The sequence below is a fragment of the Hypoxylon fragiforme genome (genome assembly GCF_022984875.1).
Source record: "Hypoxylon fragiforme strain CBS 206.31 chromosome Unknown GGS25scaffold_2, whole genome shotgun sequence".
In the NCBI taxonomy this organism is placed as follows: Eukaryota; Fungi; Ascomycota; class Sordariomycetes; order Xylariales; family Hypoxylaceae; genus Hypoxylon; species Hypoxylon fragiforme.
The window spans coordinates 722257-739377 of record NW_026054757.1 but is presented as its reverse complement, the minus strand read 5'-3'; the positions used below and the strand labels follow the sequence as shown (position 1 = coordinate 739377).

At 50.4% G+C, this 17121-nt stretch overlaps 8 protein-coding genes across 8 annotated transcripts; 5 read left to right on the top strand and 3 right to left on the bottom strand.

Annotated features, from left to right (window-relative positions):
- The first annotated feature begins 437 nt into the window (after positions 1–437).
- GGS25DRAFT_109402 (uncharacterized protein) lies at positions 438–3373 on the top strand. Its single transcript, XM_049256028.1, has 2 exons — positions 438–920; positions 992–3373. Exons 1-2 carry the CDS (start codon positions 822–824, stop codon positions 3029–3031), a joined length of 2139 nt encoding a protein of 712 aa, XP_049119746.1. The 5' UTR covers positions 438–821; the 3' UTR covers positions 3032–3373.
- A 459-nt stretch (positions 3374–3832) lies between these two features.
- GGS25DRAFT_474106 (carbohydrate-binding module family 50 protein) lies at positions 3833–4884 on the top strand. Its single transcript, XM_049259601.1, has one exon. The coding sequence runs from the start codon at positions 3858–3860 to the stop codon at positions 4428–4430; it is 573 nt and encodes a 190-aa protein (XP_049119745.1). The 5' UTR covers positions 3833–3857; the 3' UTR covers positions 4431–4884.
- An 864-nt stretch (positions 4885–5748) lies between these two features.
- GGS25DRAFT_109347 (uncharacterized protein) lies at positions 5749–6565 on the bottom strand. The gene is made up of 3 exons (XM_049256027.1): positions 6381–6565; positions 6209–6315; positions 5749–6124 (listed from the first exon to the last, which is right to left on the bottom strand). The coding sequence occupies exons 1-3, from the start codon at positions 6412–6414 to the stop codon at positions 5957–5959; spliced, it is 309 nt and encodes a 102-aa protein (XP_049119744.1). The 5' UTR covers positions 6415–6565; the 3' UTR covers positions 5749–5956.
- A 2649-nt stretch (positions 6566–9214) lies between these two features.
- GGS25DRAFT_109341 (uncharacterized protein) lies at positions 9215–10325 on the top strand. The gene has a single exon (XM_049256026.1). It carries the CDS (start codon positions 9296–9298, stop codon positions 10205–10207), a length of 912 nt encoding a protein of 303 aa, XP_049119743.1. The 5' UTR covers positions 9215–9295; the 3' UTR covers positions 10208–10325.
- Positions 10326–11125: 800 nt separating this feature from the next.
- Positions 11126–12338, top strand: GGS25DRAFT_474097 (marvel domain-containing protein). Its single transcript, XM_049259600.1, has 3 exons — positions 11126–11631; positions 11706–11927; positions 12045–12338. Exons 1-3 carry the CDS (start codon positions 11593–11595, stop codon positions 12330–12332), a joined length of 549 nt encoding a protein of 182 aa, XP_049119742.1. The 5' UTR covers positions 11126–11592; the 3' UTR covers positions 12333–12338.
- GGS25DRAFT_474095 (uncharacterized protein) lies at positions 12339–13884 on the bottom strand. Its single transcript, XM_049259599.1, has 2 exons — positions 13104–13884; positions 12339–13040 (listed from the first exon to the last, which is right to left on the bottom strand). The coding sequence occupies exons 1-2, from the start codon at positions 13768–13770 to the stop codon at positions 12664–12666; spliced, it is 1044 nt and encodes a 347-aa protein (XP_049119741.1). The 5' UTR covers positions 13771–13884; the 3' UTR covers positions 12339–12663.
- An 866-nt stretch (positions 13885–14750) lies between these two features.
- Positions 14751–15406, top strand: GGS25DRAFT_517868 (uncharacterized protein; the record flags this gene model as incomplete). Its single annotated transcript, XM_049263451.1, has 2 exons — positions 14751–14778; positions 15090–15406. 2 exons carry the CDS (start codon positions 14751–14753, stop codon positions 15404–15406), a joined length of 345 nt encoding a protein of 114 aa, XP_049119740.1.
- Positions 15281–17120, bottom strand: GGS25DRAFT_474091 (uncharacterized protein). Its single transcript, XM_049259598.1, has 2 exons — positions 17026–17120; positions 15281–16952 (listed from the first exon to the last, which is right to left on the bottom strand). Exons 1-2 carry the CDS (start codon positions 17079–17081, stop codon positions 15740–15742), a joined length of 1269 nt encoding a protein of 422 aa, XP_049119739.1. The 5' UTR covers positions 17082–17120; the 3' UTR covers positions 15281–15739.
- Position 17121: the final 1 nt, after the last annotated feature.

The following is a 17121-nucleotide window of genomic DNA, read 5'->3' as shown; positions in this document are numbered from 1 at the left end:
CCCTGCTCAATTGGGTTACGTACCTACCAAGGGAATTTAATGTACATATGTAGTTAACTGCCTAGGTAATTAACATTCAACCTAACCTACACTGTAAAGGTAAAAGAAGGTTGCGTAGTTTGAGATTGCTTCTTTCTGTTTTCCGTCCTCTGTCCTCTGTCCTCTGTTCTCTTTTTATTTTCTACCTTCTCTACCTCTAATTTTATGGGTTAGAACTTAGAACACAGTCCCATGCTATAATCGGTCTCTCTTAACAACAATGCATTACATCGTTATATGGGCCTCTCCTTTGTGTTAATGGGAATTGTCATGATTAAGGGCCATCTATCTCCTTTTTGCCCATTTCCCTTTTCACATATCCTATCGGTCTCTCATTCGTTGCATTCGTTGATTCCAACTTCATACCCAACCCAACCTCCGGACGAAAATATATAAGTCACATAGATTCACCTGTCTATGTCGGTTCGGCTTATGACGAACAAACTTTAAAAAAAGAATTGTTAAGCGCATGCGCTGGCCTGGCGCTCAGAGGAAACCGTTAACCTACAACTCCGCCTTCTGGTTCTGACCTGCATTTCGGCCAGATATCTTACTCGCATACCGGCGTCAGACGATCCCTGGGACCAACAAAAGATCCAATAACTACCTACCTAAGTCCATATCAAATCCAGTCGAGTCCTTTTTACCTTGGAAACCAACAAGTGGAAACCAATTCCACCACAATCCTTTGCACCTAGCCTCCCCCAAGGTCGATTAACTCATATACTTAATCTTGTGCTCCAACCTCCCCTTAGTCTATCTCGGCCAAGCTCCGCATCATAATGGCGCCAACTTCGTCCACCCCTTTGAAGAAGCAGCAAATCACTCTAGCACAGTTATCGTCTTACGATGACATATTAACTGATGCGCTAGTCGACCATGTGAGTGGAAACGGCCGGTTTATTAAACGGTGAATCTTGCGCCAAAAGAGATAACTGACTCAATTCTCCAGGCATATTACTGGACTGTAATTCCAAAAAATCGCCCGTCGTATCATCCTTCCCGAGGCGTGAAGGAGGAGGAAATCACGAAGATTATCCAATCCCATCTGATTGTCGACCCGGATCTGGAAACGGCCGAGTCTAGACTACTTGCGACAGATGGATTACGCAAGTTTCACGATGCACTGAAGACCCCTAAAGAAAAGGATGACTTCCGCGCTCATCTTCGTCGCTACATGCACATCTACCTTCCCGATTGCCCCTTCGAAGTCAGCTCAACCAATCGCTATACGATTGTATCTCACGAGGCGGCGGTGACTGCACGCAAGTATATCAGAAAGGGACAGCCAATCAAGTACCTTTCAGGCATCCAGGTTTTGATCACCGAGAAGGAGGAGAAAGAGCTTTCTAAGCGGAAAAAAGACTTTAGCATTGTCGTCAGTGCTAGAAATAAGTGTGCCAGCTTGTTTATGGGCCCTGCTCGATTTGCAAATCATGACTGTGGTGCAAATGCGCGCTTGATGACTACAGGTCATGCTGGTATTGAGATCATTGCGGCACGGGACATTGAGGTAGGGGACGAAATTACCGTCACATATTCCGAGAACTATTTTGGCGAGGACAACTGCGAATGCCTCTGTAAGACTTGCGAAGACAGTATGGTGAATGGATGGGCCCCGGCCGAGGGCACAATTGCTGTTAAAAAGAGCATTGAAGCAACGTCTGCTGAAGGGTACTCACTGCGTCATAGACGACGAGACGACAGTTGCGCCTCTGCATCACGAACACCCTCTGTTACTCCTGATATCCGGCCCAGGATTCTGAAAACGCGATCAAAAACGCTGAGGATGGGCTCGGAGCGTGGATCTACTACATTGGGTTCTCCAGCACCCCAGGGGCTGTTACGCCAAAAACGAAAACGTGACTTCGATTCACTTCAGTCGCCGCCTGTTACTCCAAATAAGAAGTTAAAGACACTCCAGTACGAGATACCACAACTGTCTGCTCCTCCCAACCTATCCAGACACAGTACCGACGAAGATTCAGCAAGCTCACGCTCTTCAGAGCATGAAAGTCTGGATGTGGTTCTTACTGATGCCACAACACCCGAAGAAGATCCTAAAGATTCCATTCTACAATCACCAAGTTTAACACCTGCAAAATTACCAACGGGTGCTTTAAAACGAGAAGAGTCAGATGCATCGCTGTTAGAAATCGCAGTTAGTCCTTCCACGCCAGACGCGCAGGACTCAATTTCGGTGGCGCCATTACCTATGATTGAAGTGATAGCCCAGGCCAAACCCGTGGCGACTTCACCAACAACTGATGAAATGGACGAGGCCTCAGAAAGTATCGTTGTGCTCCCACCACTAGCCAAACCTGCCACTCTTGTTTCCGAGTCAACACAAGTAATTGCTCCGATACTTGATTCGCCTGAATCAGCAAGTTCGTCACACGGAACAAGTGCTAAGCGAGGCCGTCCTAGAGGCAGACCATCAAAGGCTGAGATGGTTGAGACTGAAGATACGGATGATGATGATGATGATGATGATGATGATGAATTTACCCCTCCATCTCGTACACGAACTCCTGGGGATTACATACTTACTCCGGTACTGCTGTCCGAGCCCAATACTGCCTGGATACACTGCACTATCTGTAGTGAGCCATTTGTACAGTATAATGCATACTTTACACGAAGTTCCTGTCCGCGATGCGAACGTCATTCCAAGCTTTATGGCTATCAATGGCCCAAGACAGAGAAGGAGGGCAAGCATGACAAGGAGGAACGAGTCTTAGACCATCGTCTTATTCATAGATTCTTGACCGCAGAAGATGAGGCCAAGATCCGGGGCCGAAAATTCGCCTCCACGAGCACGGCAACCACACCTAGCAACGAATTACCGGAGAAGAGAGCAAGAGGTCGACCTCGAAAAGTACAATCGGTCCCCAATCTTGGGGAAGAACGTGGAAGCAGTCAAGACGATGAGAGCAGTGGCATAAGACGCAGCACCAGAAGGCGGCAGCCAAGTTTAAAAGCTGTCTGTTAGTACGCAGAAAGAGGCTTGTTTGGCTCGTGGGCTTGATTGGTCACGTTCTCTCAGCAGGCTTTTGGTCTATTATATCACCATCAGACCTGCATAGAAGTAATTGGGGATTGTAATATAAAGTTAGCTCGTTTGCAGCATATTTGGTGGCATTATGTGCTATGGCGTTTACGTTGATTGTGAAGTTCAATTGTATAGGTACCTACATAGGTAGTCAGCCTCTAGGATATGTACCTAGGTTAGTACATGTAGAATAACTGCCACACATGATTCAATACATGTAAATACCTAGGTACACTGCAGCCTGCGTAGCAGCTGTAGCTGCTTTAATGATGATGTTCAAAGCAAATAATGTTTTCTCACATGATGAACTGGACCTGTTAAAACATTCAATGTTTATAAGTGGTCATAAGTTGAAAGGGGTTGGCTGAGCCACATTGGCCGTCATGCTTTGGCTGGCAATGGCTGCAGCATTCAGGGGCCCGCATGTATCATGATGTAGGTATCATGGATGGGATGTATTCTATGTACCGCTGACGTAAGTGGTTGGGGCGAGTCACTTACATAAGAATAATGAAGGACCCAACCATCCAATTCCACGACCAAACTTACGACTTTCATCTATTCATCTATTCATCATCCAGAAAACTAAAACAACATTGAATTCCCAGCACGTTAACTACCTAGGTAGCTATCATCCTCTGTAATTACCCTAGGCTAGACCCAGACGAAGAACCGGTCTGACAGCGCTACTCCTACCATCGTACCTAGTACCTCCAGCTCAATCCACTATCACAATACAATACAATACAATACAATACAATACAAAATGGGTCGCTGGTCCCAGTACGACACCGACGAGGAGCGTCTGCCCGAGGGCATGAAGCGCATCGGCTACGACGCCGACGACCAGGTCTACACCTTCCGCGACACCAGGGACGGCAGCATCTGGGAGAGCGCCCCCGGCAACCGGTACGGGCAGCTGCGGCGTGTCCAGGAAGCCGCGCCGCCGCCCTACGAGGAGGAGGAGGAGGAGGATGCAGACTCGGCGAAGCTGCTGCATGGAAAAAATGGTGCGGACGCGGGCAGCTCCTGGCGCCACGATATGATGCCGCTGCTCAACTGGTTCCTGCTCGTCGGCGTGTTCCTGCTGCTGATCTTCTGGTCCATCAGCGGCAGTGCGACGAAGGGCGGCAAACAGGGGGGGGCAGATGTCCCGGGTACTGCCATCACCTGCGACGAGGAGCACGGCAGCAGCAGGACGTACAGCGTCAGGGCGGGCGATATATGCTGGGCTATTGCCGAGAACCACGGTGTCTCGGTCGAGGCGCTGGTGCAGGAGAACCGAGGCCTTGACTGCGACAGCCTGCGGGTCGGTGCGACGATATGCGTCCCGGCCTAGGGAGGTAGGGTCTCGGCTGGGTGGGTCGGGTAGGTATCTAGGGGTAGCTCAGGGGTTCTGCGTGGGTATTTAGATACCGAGGGTGGATGGGTAGACAGGTGGAGAGGTCTTTGCTTCTTACCACGGAGCCGGGACACGACAGCAGTAGCGGCTTTTTCTTTTTTTTTTTGGCGTTGCTGGGGCAAGTGGGAGGTTTTGTCTTTGGTGTACCTGGCCTACCTCGGTTTGTACCTCCCTATATGTGGATCTTTGGGGAGGGTAGGTAGGAGTGTCGAACATGAACATGAACATGAACATGAGCCTTTTTCTTCTTTTTTTTTGGGCTTCGCTTCACAGCGTGGTTAGTGGGTGGAAACGTTGTACAATACATACAAAGGTTAGCTACCTAACTACATGGGCGACACCGTGTTACCCATTTGCTTTACCCCTAGAAATGGATCACAAATCCCCCTAATCTTGATCCAACGTGAAGCTACAGTGTGCGACGCCTCCCCCTATGGGTAGGTACTACGGTAGGTCTTGTGCACGGGGAGCACTTGGCTAAGCTAGGCCACCTAGGTAGGTGTACAGTAGGTTAAATCTAGATGGGGACCTAAGTTAGGTAGGTAGACAGAGTCATACGAGGCCATGCGATTTGGTAGCCGCTAACCCGGCGTTGCAAACTACATACCTACCTAGGCGTGTAGCTCTGTGGTCGTGCGGTGGAGTGCGGTGACAGCTAGGTAGCTGGAGCCTTCTAATGCTAGGTAGGTACCTACCTAGTCAAGTTGTATTTTTTTTATGTGTAGAGGGAGGTAGGTGCCTGTGGTTGATATGTATCCTAGGTACTACCTAGGACCTCGGTGTCACATAGCCTTGAGATACTATGTATGTAACTACAGGGCTGTGAGATATGTGGCTTGACGCTATGTAGTGTAGGTACCTAAGTACCTAGGTTGGGTAGGTAGGTAGCTTGGTAGACATTGCTTGTCTATGAACTAAGTGTCGGGGATAAGTGCGGCCTTACTCATTACACGAGGGAGTAGGTTCCGGAAGATGACTGAGATGCGACTTGGGATGATGATGATGATGATGATGATTTGGCTCTGCGTTTCTTGGATGATACGATACTTGCTTCTTTCAGCGGGGGCGCGAACCCTTTTCGTTGGGGCCTCCTGGTTGCCTAGGTACGTATGTATGGGAGCTCAATGGAGGGTAATATGGAAAAGGCCGTATCGGTGGTGTTAGTGTGCAGGATATTGTCAATTTTCCATTACCTGGGTGGGTATATAAGGTAGGTAGGCAGGTAGGCAGGCAATATAGAATGCTGGCTTCCAAGGTTGTCTGTCAGGTCACAAAACTTCTCATCAATAAAACATTTACTTCGCTCAGCTTAACTCGAACGCGCTCTCATTGAAGCTAGTTATGTATACCTAATGTCCTTTTATATATTTATGCAACCCTCGCACCGTCACCTACACTCTGCAACGAAGCACACCTACCCAGAATATGCCACCTCATGTAACTACACCCCATGGCGGCCAGGCTTAGAAGCCCTGTTCCTTGACCTGTGCCTGAGCATCGGCGATGGTCTTCTGGGCGTTGGGGTCCACGAAGCCACAGCCGAGCTTGCCGTTCTGGTTCGAGGCGGCCTCCGCGGAGCACACGCCGAGACCTGTTGTCTGTACTTCGGCGCAGCATGCTGAGGAGCAGTCCTGTTGCGATATTAGTTTTTTTTTAGTTTTTTTTTTTAGGGGTTTCGTATGGACAAGGGCTGGTAGGGAAAGGCCGTCACTTACAGCGTCAGAAACGCAGCCTCCGGTGATGAACTGCTCTCCGTTGCCCTGGCCGACGTTCTTGGCACCAGCATCGTTGGGGGTGACTTGCGCGAGGGCGGTAATGGCGACTACAGGAGATGGTTAGTATCGCCAACGAAGCTAGGTTGGATAGGTAGGGGAGTTATCAACTCACAAGCCAGAAGAGCAGCGGCGTTAATACGGACCATTTTGGCGGTTGGAAGTGGTTTTTATGGTGTTTGATGATTTTAAGTGGGAAAAAAAATAATGAGCGACACCTGGTCGTTTTGAAACTTTGTACAGAAGTGAAAAAGGGGGGTGGATGAATGGCTGTGTTGTGGATGTAGAGTGTGACTGTTGATGATGATACTGAAAAATAAATATATTCATCCAAGGCATCCCGTCCCTATTTGTAGTTTTTCGTGAAGCCTGGCCTCGACTGACGAACAGGCGATAAATTGAACCAACTGAGCTAACCGTTTGATGCCCGGGATGGATACCCTCACGGAGATCAAACGCGCGCCTCACGTCGTTTACGGGGGCGCTGTGGGCCGCTGCGCCAGCGCCGACGGGAAAAACAAAGCCTCCCCCGGTAATGCAAAAAGAAAGAAAAAAGTATTTTTAACTGACTGACACAGAAGCCGGAAAATAATAAGATGCTTGGTGTGCGATCAGCATTCCCCAGATTGTCTGAGCCAATGGACGACTCCCTTCCGAAATCACTAGGATCTGCGACGCGCCCACGTACGTCTGCCATGCGGTATGGCCGGCAGATGGGCTGGGCTCGGGCGTCGCGTTTCATGACTGTCTTAACTAATAGCTTTTTGGACGACATTGTCAATGGGAGAGGATATCTTATGCTAAACTGAGAATGAATGGCCTTGTTGTATGGAACGGAACGTCTGAACTGCGGACCTGGCAGATGGAAGGAAAAGCTCTGCCTCGTAATGAGCTGTGTTGTCCCACGGAGTGGCTCAGCCAAGACTGGGTTTCGAATGCGTGGGTATTACGTACCTACATATGTAGTACGCAAGCTTCAGCTGTAGTTCAGCAGAGAATATATCAAGTTGGTTGATGCTGGTAAGCAGGTAGGTAGATAGCGAACGATCTGTTAGGGAAGGGGCAAAGAATTGACCTAACCTAGTAACCTCATTACGTATGGCAAAGAAATGAGACCTCTGAGGAACACCATGATGTCGAGTTATGCAGGCCATCTCTCATGCGATATTCGTAATGGAGGAACAGTTGGCTACTCCCAGTTCGATGCTGAAGCCAGAGAGGTAGACACCACCAACTTGAGCGGTTAACTCAACGATTCCTTAGACACCTAGGGACATGAGCGTTCAGTGATGCGCGCCGTAAACGTACGGGCTCCCAGTCTCTCCATAGTGCCTCCCGCGTCTATGCAGAAGTTCACGTATAATCGCTCGACCGTCTCCGCCTGTCTGCCCCAAGTACGAACAGCATCTCGCCGCGACATGAGGGGAGGGGTCGACCAGTCCCATAATGCATCCTCTTAATATACATGCCCAAGTTTGTCGGTTCCGGTGGCATGATTCTGGATGTCAGCAATAGGGGTCCTGGAAACTTCGTGCTGATCGACGAGAATATTAGGTACCTACATAGGAGCCCGTGTGTGCTTACCGAGAAAGCAAACCCACCTTATTGGGTACGACAAGATAGCAGCGCACTCACTTCCAAGCACCTATTATGCGTAGCGGACTACCCGTCGGCACTCGCAAATCGCGTCTAGTTTTCGGAAGCGACATCATCACCCCCCCCCCCCCCCCCCCCCCCCCAAAAGCTCCCGAAGACGGTCCAGATGGCACGTTCAATGATAATGCTGGTTGCTTGCCGACTCCATGGACCGTAGGCGCATTCATTATATCGTAGACGACATATTGTGGCACGCGGCGCCCTCTGCGAAATTCGCGGTCAATCATGCTCAGTCCCATTCGCCCAGTTCGTTGCAGTTATCAAGGCTGCCTAGGTACCTAGGTCGCCGACTGCTTAACAACAAGCCGTTTGCGTGAGAAACGATCCTGTGCATACAGAAGCGAGGATAGCATTGCGCCGGAGGTACTCAATAAATGTCAAGAGCCCAGATTAGGTAAATACCTAAGCGTGCGCCACTAGGCATTTGACGTTCTTTGAGGAAAATGGGACAGGTAAATATTTACGCGCGCGCCAATGCGGGCCAACTCTAGTATGGCTCTAAACTCACGCCAGGGTCGGATGACTCAGGGAATTTATAGAGGATAGGGCTGGGATCGCCAGTGCCGTGATGCCCTAGAGATCGGCAATTAGGTAGGTATGGAATGATAGTCATCGCAGCACCAAGAAGGGGGAGAACACAATGATGGTAGGTAGACAAGTGGTAATCAGGAGACACGGACAACTCGATAAGTTTGGAAACTGGAGAAGCAAGGGGGATGATCTGGCTGATGGCCGAGGGTGTCGAATTGAAATGCCTACCTTAAGTAAGAGTAATGGGGACCATATAGCTTGAATGCCATCGATCGAACTTCGGTATCCCATCTTTCTTTAGCAGAAGATGATTACCTTGGTAGATATTGGCCAAGATGAATCCTCCAGAACTAATATATCCATACATACGATAAGAAAGATCGTAAAAGGCTTACAAGCCTCCCTGCATAGTCCCGTTTGCAATGCCCATCTTCGCTTTTAGCAAACAGCGTAGGGCTTCGGGCACCATTGACGTGGCTATGCGTGGATGGGTGGCTCGGCAACTAAATCGATTGGTCGACGATGCCCGTATCATCTTCTATTTGACTGTGGTCAACCGCACTTCACTTACCTCGCCCACATTATTCACACAAAGCAGTGCTCTATTGTTAGGCTTGAAGTGTTGTTCAGAGCCTTTGTGCCTTACCAACGGTCCAAAGAAAAGCTTTGTGGTATCGTGATTCTTTTATCATTTCATTTCTTTTTTCCCCTTCTCTTATCCTCTCACTTTCGACGATAATACAAATGCAAACGAGGAGACGGGCATCGTCTTCTTACCTTGGCGCAGGTACATATTATCTTGTGATATAGCGTAAGAAGGAAGAAAATAAAGATCGAGCCACGATGAAAGTCCAACGGAGCAACTACCTCCCTTACCTCCAACATTACCTCGACGACCAAAGTGACCCAGAAGAAGTCATCTTAGACGTGGTGTGCGCGATCTGCCAGGAGTCCAAGCTCGATATCTCGAAGAGCGCGAGGGAATTCGCCTCCTCGGAAGCACCGCCGATTAAGCATCTCGAAAGATTCGGCCACCTTCCCCACTACGGCAGACACGGTCTGGAGCGGACGGTAGCGCTCGCGTGCGGCCATGTATTTGGCGAGCGCTGCATCGGCGGGCTACTAGCCCAAGCCCAAGATCTCATCTGCCCGTCGTGCGGGTACAAGATGGCATACCGCGGTTGCGGCCACGCCATCCCACCAGCGCTGATCCCAGTCGACGGCCACGAACCCGTGCGGGACAAGTTCCCGCTGACGATGGCGGAGGAGGGCGGGAGCGAGCCCCAGAACTGCGCCGAGTGCAGGTGGAAGCTGATCCGGTCGAATATCCGCTACTCGCTAGCCGACGAGTGCGTCGCCTGCCGGCACAGGCCCGACCTGCGGAACGCGGCGGACGGAACCGGACATCGCGCGCATCGGGATCTCCACATGAAATTCGGACTCAGACAGGCGCTGGACGATACTCTGAGGCTGGTGTGGCCCGAGGTGGTTACGCGCGAGACGGAATGGTCGGCGGAGATGACCGCGGCGGACACGGACCGGCGCCAGGTGCACGCGTCGCTGCTCAACGCGATGGTGCTGTCGGAGATCGACGCGACTATCTGGTATCGCACCAAGGCCGGCAGCAAAGGCAGCAGCGGCACAACCCTCACCAAGGAACAGCAGAAAACGCATGCGCAGGGCGTGGCGGCGATCGAGCAGAGTCTCCTGGGCTGGCTGGTAAACTCTTCTCCGGCATTCAGGCGGATGTGGTAGATGGGAAAAGAGATGACGCGCGAGAGGGCGAGGATCGCTATTAATTCACCGGCCCCCCTTACCTACATATGTAGGTGCACACACACATACATACATACCCCTAGCTGGTGCCGTACGATAGCTTCACCTTGTAAGCCTTTTAATAATACCCTGATTGTAGTTAACGTGGTGCTATCTTAAGAAACCCCATTTCTTCAACTCATCCGTATATCGCAATGTACCTATTGGGGGTTTTATGATTAATACATACCTACATGTATGTACATGTATCTCTTCGGGCGGCACGAGTACGGCACGGGTGGGAGTGGCCAATCAGGTTACCATCTCCATTTTCGTTTTGCCTCAGGATCGCTTCCACCAGCCCATGATGATTTGCTGAATCTCCCCCGCAGTTCCATTTATAGAGTCATGGAATCATACCCTCCAGGGCTGAAGGGGGGCGCACTACTGCACGTATGTGCTTCCTAGCTCGGCATAGCAGGCTAGGCAAGAGGAGAGATCTCCAGGCAGAACTGTTTCTTCGACCGCGAACTAAGAGCCTTGGTGCGAAGCACACTGCTTTGCGTTGTGTACCTAATTATCGTATCTTTGTTTGTATGTGGGTGTGATGTACGAAATATTGCTGAAGAATTTTAACACCAAACAATGAAGGAATGTATCGGGTCTCATACTCATACTCCATTGAGACTTGTTTCAATTACCATAGGGATCTAGATCCTCTGGGATGATTGGTGGATACTTATATATATATAGGTATATACCTATGTATCCAGTCCTTAGGGCTGTGTACTTTGTAGTATGTCGAACGGCAATTTCATACATACCTAGCCTATGCATAAGCTCTCACGTCGATAAATTTGATAGGGCTGGATGGTACTAGATCACGTCGTAGCCCCCAAATGCCCCTGGTTTCCCATGCAGTCATACTGTAACCCCACCAGGTATATCACTGGCTACAGACTTTGATGCCGTGTTACATCCTTATATATCATATGTATCTGATTCCACCCGACGTAGTTCAATAAGTGCCAACTTGCCCAGATAGGTAAGCAGCTACCCGGCCGGCACACACAGCCAACAAGCCTTGAATTCTTCAATCCTTCTGCCTGCTGGGTATCTGATCCTGCAAGACACCGCCTATCACTTATTTATACATATAGTAGATACCTAGAGCCGCTGGTACCAATAAATAACTTTCGTTCCTTTTACTCTCTCTTTCCTTCTTCGAAATTTCTGAAGTTCATCTCCAAAAAAAAACCCCCAATATACATATACTCAACCACATATAGTGTGTATGCTTTGTGTGTAGGTACTGTAAACTCATCACAGCTATTAGCCATTCTGAAGACATCTATTACACCACCTCATACCCACCTGTAACCAAGATGCTTAAGATCGCAACACTAGCCGTAAGAGGCTTCCTGGTAAGCTCCCGCCCGCCCTCCCACCAACAGCCTCTCATTTTCTCGCATCCATCTTTTTCTAACCTACTCCTCAGCTCCTCTTCGGCGCCGTGGTCCTAGGCGTCTCCGTGACTCTCGCCAAGCACCAGTCCGTCGGCTCGCCGCCCTCGGAGACATCGTTCGGTAGTTTCTGCGGCGCCTTCGGCATCTTGGTCTCGCTCGTCGGCTTCGGCGCGCTGTTCGTCGACAAGATACCGGTCATGGTGATGATGGCAGCCGATGGGCTGGCCGCGGCCTTCTACCTTGCCGGTGGTATCGTAAGTCACGCACGCCCTGCTTCCCTCCCCCCCCCCCAACACACACACACACACATGTGTAACTACCGCCAACCTCATATATCCTTAAAACAACACCCACTAACCCTCACCCCCCAGGCCCTAACCATCGCCCTGAAACCGGTGCCCAGCTGCACAGACACGGACGACTACTCGCGGTACCAGCGGTACACGAACAAGATCCTCAACGGCGGGTGCCAGCAGGTCGCCGACATCAACATCTGCCCCGGCGGCCAGGACGACGACGCCCTGCGCAGCCTGTGCCAGCGCACCCAGGCCGACTTCGTCTTCGAGTACCTCGGCTTCGTCTTCGCCGTCGCCGTCGTCGCGCTGAGCTTCTTCCTCCACAGGAGCGGCGGTGGGAGCAGGACTACGGCGTATGTGTAAAGAGGAGGGTGGGGGAAGGGGGGAGGGGGGGAGGAAACCTGGAATGGATAACGAATGAAAAGGGGCTGGTTTGGGGGGTCGGAGATTGCATATAATTGTTAGCTATGTAGTTACCTGCCTAGTATCCCAAGCGGTTGAGACAAAATAGACGGAAGGGGCTTTTGGTTCGTTGCTTCTTGTAAAGGTGCAGTGTATCCACGTTTTTTGTTCCGAAATAAGGTACCTAGTTAAATGGTAGTCTGGCAGTTCATCTATGTCGTTGCTACTGTTATAGGATCACTAGGTATTTACCTCGGCAGTTTCAAGGCTGCCATTAAATGATCTCTGAATATTATCGGGTTCTCCTGTTTGGATCGTTTATCAAAGATTCCAAATCCAGGCCGCGAAGTGCTATCCAAGTACCTAACTCTGTCTGCCCGTAAAACAATTTACAAGGATGTTCTAACTCATCATCATTATGGTACCATCTCGGAGACCCGAAGCCCTTAATTGCTTCTATAACACTAGCAGTACTGTGTCCAAGGTATGGACACTCTCGTTCATCGGGTAAAATTTTTGGGCCATCCATACGTTTAGTGAGCCACCCTAGCAACATAGCTGAACATTCCATTGAACATCCAGCCGTACCATTCAAATAGCTGGCAAGAAACCAATCCAGGATATCAAATATACCCTCCAGTGTATGAAGTCTGATTGAATTGACTTTCTCTGTTAACCGGATTAGTTTCATCAGATACCTTGAAGCCCGCGAAGGCATTGGCCAATACTCACCAGCTACCGACACAATGGGTAGATCCAGTGTTGGCAAAGGACACGGACAATATTTGCAGGCTACTTCGAACACCGTGCGGGATATGTCCTGCAGATCAAACACTCGGGCAATGAGGATCCACAGAATGAGATTTCGCCCGCATTTGTTCGGAAAGCAGGACTTAACACTCGGAACGGAGTCCTTAACATTCGGAATCCATGTTTTCACCCATATTGTGGTTGCATCGTGACACCGGTAATAGTCGACGAGGACGGCAAGCTTGGCAAGCATCTCGAGGTCAACGCTTGTCGGAACTGCGGCGTTCTGGCAATGGAGGATTTGCATCAGGATGAGCAGAGCATCGGGGTCCCAATCTTTAGCGTCAACATGGTGGTAGCCGGTCGAAAGATCTGCGCTGCTTTCTTTCCAGGGACTTCGAAACATGCGCTTGAAGTAGTCGGAGGCTAAACTTAAGTGTTTCGAAGAGAGTAGGAAGCGAACATCCGGTTTCTTGGCCGAGAGTGATCCATCATCATCGGTTTTGGCGGAGACATGTTGGGAATCAGAATGGGGCGGTGGTGGAGGTAGGAGAGTACGATTGACCCAGACGGCAAAGGGAGCGGCAGGATTGTGGAGTGTAAGTAATACGTCGCCATCGGGGTCGAGCTTATGGGATGGTGTGTGCATTCTTATGACCGATTAGCTTCAATGTTGTTACTGAGTTGCGAAAGGTGAAGGTGTTGGAGAGAGAAAGTTGAATGTTTAAGGCCCTGGTTGGCTCGCCTCTTATTTTTTATTCTTATTTTTATTGAGTTTTGCTATTCGCACCCTTAAAAATTGCTATCGGAGGCTTATTCGCACCCTAGTACATCTGGAACTAGCGTTCGAATGCCGTTGGTCCGAGCGCCTCAGCTAGCTTCCGTCAAAAGATCCAACATAACTTCCAATTCAAGACTTTAATTGAAGTGCATCTTGTATCGTTCGAATCAGCTCAATTAGACGGTCCAAATGATATATGTTTCAGATTGATGCGATCGGTGGTTACAAAGTTATTTGAATTCAAAGATCAAGAAGCACCTTGAAAATGGTGCAGGTTGAAGTGGTCCGTGCATCACGTAGTGCCAGCTAGCGCTACACTAGCGGCAAAGCGTCTATTTCACTCTTTTCTGAATAACTTTACAATTACTCGTCGCGTCAATTTGAAACATATATCGTTTGGAAGCTCTAATCGAGACGGTTCTAATGGTGTTAGATGCACTTCAATCCGATTCTTCAGTTGGAAATTATTGGAAATTGTGTTGGATCTTTTGATTGAAGCTAGCTGGAGAGCTCGGACCAACGGCGCTTGAACGCTAATTTCTTATGTACTAGGGTGCGGATAAGCCTCCGATAGCAATTTTTAAGGGTGCGGATAGCAAAACTCTTTTTATTTGCTACACGTGTAGAATATTTGTCCATAGGGCATCCCTGCCAGTACCCCTGTCGACTGCGAGGGTCCCTTAACAATCAAAGCACCAGAAGAGGCGACGGTGAATACCTAGAACATAGGTTATTTTAAGAAGATCGATACATCAAGATAATGAGATGAGGAGCGGGGCGGGTGGCAGATGAATATTCAGAATCCTCACAGGAGTCACAGCTGATGAGATTACCGACAAGGATTCCCCATGGAGATATATTCCGAAACCATCCTCTGTAGTTAACTACAGCCGTCTTGTCGGGACGTTATTACAACAGTTGCCAATGCAACCGATTCATCCAACTTTTTTGATCTTTAATAAACAGGGCGTTCCAACATCCCGTATCGATAGCCTGGCTGAACACTTGGCTCATCCGCCAACCGAGCATGGCCAGAAAAAAAGGGCGTCGTCATGTAGCTGATAGACAGAGAGTCATCTAGTAGGTATATATCTTGATAGGGAGCGAAAGACGGCATTGGCATTTGGCCATTACCTAAGGGTTTCTCGTTTCTTCCACTTGTCTCAACTCAATATCCGCGTATCTAGCGCTGGGCGGGGAAGAGGACAGCGAGGAAGGGCACACGTGGGGCCAGCAGGCGGCGACGAGCCTGAGGGAGAGGTTCGGGTGCTCGCGGATGGACAAGGTGTTTTTCACCCCTGGAAAAGGGCTAAGGCTGAGGAGGTTTGGGAGGTTTGGGGGGGATGTTGTGCTAGGTGGTGATGGTGGTGGTGGTGATGGTGATGGTGATGGTGATGGTGATGGGGAGGGGGAGAAGGCGGATCAGATCGTGAGGCTTGGGTTTGAGAAGCCGTGGGTTACGGATCATTTGGGGGTTGTGGCGGAGGTTGAGGTTGTTGGGTAGGTAGGGTTAGGGTTAGGAATAGGGTTAGAAGGGAACTTTTTTTGGGCTCTGCTCTTGAAGCTTTCATACTTTGATCTTGGAGGGGAAACTGTGGGGGGTCATTGCCCCTATTACGGAGGGATGCTACATTGTAGTAATTCAACTATATGTAGGTAGGTACTCAAGGAACTAGAGTACTGTATACTAGGTAGGCACTCTTGAGTGTTCCGGGGTTAATGGTGTGATGTCATATAGCATTACATTGGGTGCGTAAATAGAAACATGCCTCGTTCCCGAACAGATCATCTTAAGGCGACCCCTTACTCGCAACAAGGCAAAACACTCACTTACTCACTATCTCTTAGCCCGGGTATCCGACCACAGCTTATCCACGATCTGGAAAACGGCCGTGACATCGCGCATGACCGCCTCGTCCACCTTGCCGCCCAGCTTCTGCTGTATCTTATCGGGGTGCCACCTCACCCGCTCCTCCTTCAGCTTCGCCAGAAACTCCGTTTTCTTCTCTTTCTCGCCCCCACCATCCTCCTCCTCCTCCCCCTCCTCCGCGGCATCACCGATCCCCGCGACGAAAAAATCCCTAACCGCCTCCGCATCAACATCCTCCCTCCTCCCGCTCCTCACCGGCCACGCCATCGTCTCCGCCGCCACCGCCCCCCCTTCCTCCCACGCCCGCACATACTCCTCCCAGCGCTCCTTCCACCCCTTCCTCCTCCTTCTCGCCTCGCCGCGCCTGAGGCTGCGCTCCATCTCGCGCGTCAGCTTCTTCGCTTCCTCCTGTTCTAGCTCTTTCTGCTTCCGCCGCTCCTCGCGGCGCGCGCGCTCCTCGAGGAGCCCCTGGTGCGTCTTCTCCCACATCTTCTGCCGCACGAAGGCCGCGTACTCGTCGTCGTTCATTTGCTCTAGCCCGTCGCCGGTGGTGGGCCGCGAGCGCGGGTACACGTGCACGGGCTGCCCGTAGACGTTCTGCCAGTAGGCGGCGCCTTCGTCGTCGGCCATGGCGTCGAAGAGGGACTCGCGGAAGGCGGCGTCGGTGTCGAGGGGGGGTGGGCCGTATGGGTTATCTGGGGTTGGCGAGCGGGTGCGGGTGCGTCGCCGTTTGTGGCGGTGGTGGTGACGGTGGGGTCTATGTCTGTGGTGTCGACGAGACTCGCGATCGTCGTCGTCGTTGTTGTTGCGATCAGTGCGATCATGGTCTCGGTCTCGGTCTTCATCATCATCTCGGTGCCGGGAGGAATGACGACGGGAGTCCGAACTCTTCTTCGACTTGAAGCGGAATTTGGATGTCCTCTTCCTCTTTTCCGTCGCTTCTGTGGCTACTCCTTCTCCCATAAGCCCTACATCAGGTTCAAGCTGTGGTTCCTGTGGTGGTGGTGCCGCTTCGGGTGACGTCTGTTCATCTCTTTGTTGAGGTGAAGCGGAACGATATCGTTGGTTGATAGAGGAGAGTATATGTCGCCTTTTCGGCGACCCTGGTTCGATGGTCATCGTGAGTACATGGTGCACAGCTCCTTCCGTTCGGAAACGACCAGGAAAAGGAAAGCTTTGACTATTGTGAAATAGATTGATGGTTATTATTTGTACATAGTTGAACTGTGAGAAGTGAAGAGCTACGTACATACTTCGTAGTTATGTAGAAATGTGTGGATCCTAGATTCCTAGGTAGATACAAAATCATAATCTTATCTCAGACTGGATACACGAATAGGCTCTTAACG

What these genes read in the sequence shown, in the direction of transcription:
- GGS25DRAFT_109402 (XM_049256028.1), top strand. Translation starts at nt 822, where the DNA reads ATGGCGCCAACTTCGTCCACCCCTTTGAAGAAGCAGCAAATCACTCTA. An exon ending in CTGATGCGCTAGTCGACCAT is followed by an intron (nt 921 to 991) that starts GTGAGTGGAAAC and finishes TCAATTCTCCAG; the next exon opens with GCATATTACTGGACTGTAAT.
- GGS25DRAFT_474095 (XM_049259599.1), bottom strand. Translation starts at nt 13,770, where the DNA reads ATGCACACACCATCCCATAAGCTCGACCCCGATGGCGACGTATTACTT. An exon ending in ACCCATTGTGTCGGTAGCTG is followed by an intron (nt 13,041 to 13,103) that starts GTGAGTATTGGC and finishes TCCGGTTAACAG; the next exon opens with AGAAAGTCAATTCAATCAGA.
- GGS25DRAFT_474097 (XM_049259600.1), top strand. Translation starts at nt 11,593, where the DNA reads ATGCTTAAGATCGCAACACTAGCCGTAAGAGGCTTCCTG. An exon ending in TAGCCGTAAGAGGCTTCCTG is followed by an intron (nt 11,632 to 11,705) that starts GTAAGCTCCCGC and finishes CCTACTCCTCAG; the next exon opens with CTCCTCTTCGGCGCCGTGGT. An exon ending in TCTACCTTGCCGGTGGTATC is followed by an intron (nt 11,928 to 12,044) that starts GTAAGTCACGCA and finishes CTCACCCCCCAG; the next exon opens with GCCCTAACCATCGCCCTGAA.
- GGS25DRAFT_474091 (XM_049259598.1), bottom strand. Translation starts at nt 17,081, where the DNA reads ATGATTTTGTATCTACCTAGGAATCTAGGATCCACACATTTCTACATA. An exon ending in CATTTCTACATAACTACGAA is followed by an intron (nt 16,953 to 17,025) that starts GTATGTACGTAG and finishes ATTTCACAATAG; the next exon opens with TCAAAGCTTTCCTTTTCCTG.
- GGS25DRAFT_109341 (XM_049256026.1), top strand. Translation starts at nt 9,296, where the DNA reads ATGAAAGTCCAACGGAGCAACTACCTCCCTTACCTCCAACATTACCTC.
- GGS25DRAFT_109347 (XM_049256027.1), bottom strand. Translation starts at nt 6,414, where the DNA reads ATGGTCCGTATTAACGCCGCTGCTCTTCTGGCTT. An exon ending in CGCCGCTGCTCTTCTGGCTT is followed by an intron (nt 6,316 to 6,380) that starts GTGAGTTGATAA and finishes CATCTCCTGTAG; the next exon opens with TCGCCATTACCGCCCTCGCG. An exon ending in GAGGCTGCGTTTCTGACGCT is followed by an intron (nt 6,125 to 6,208) that starts GTAAGTGACGGC and finishes ATATCGCAACAG; the next exon opens with GACTGCTCCTCAGCATGCTG.
- GGS25DRAFT_474106 (XM_049259601.1), top strand. Translation starts at nt 3,858, where the DNA reads ATGGGTCGCTGGTCCCAGTACGACACCGACGAGGAGCGTCTGCCCGAG.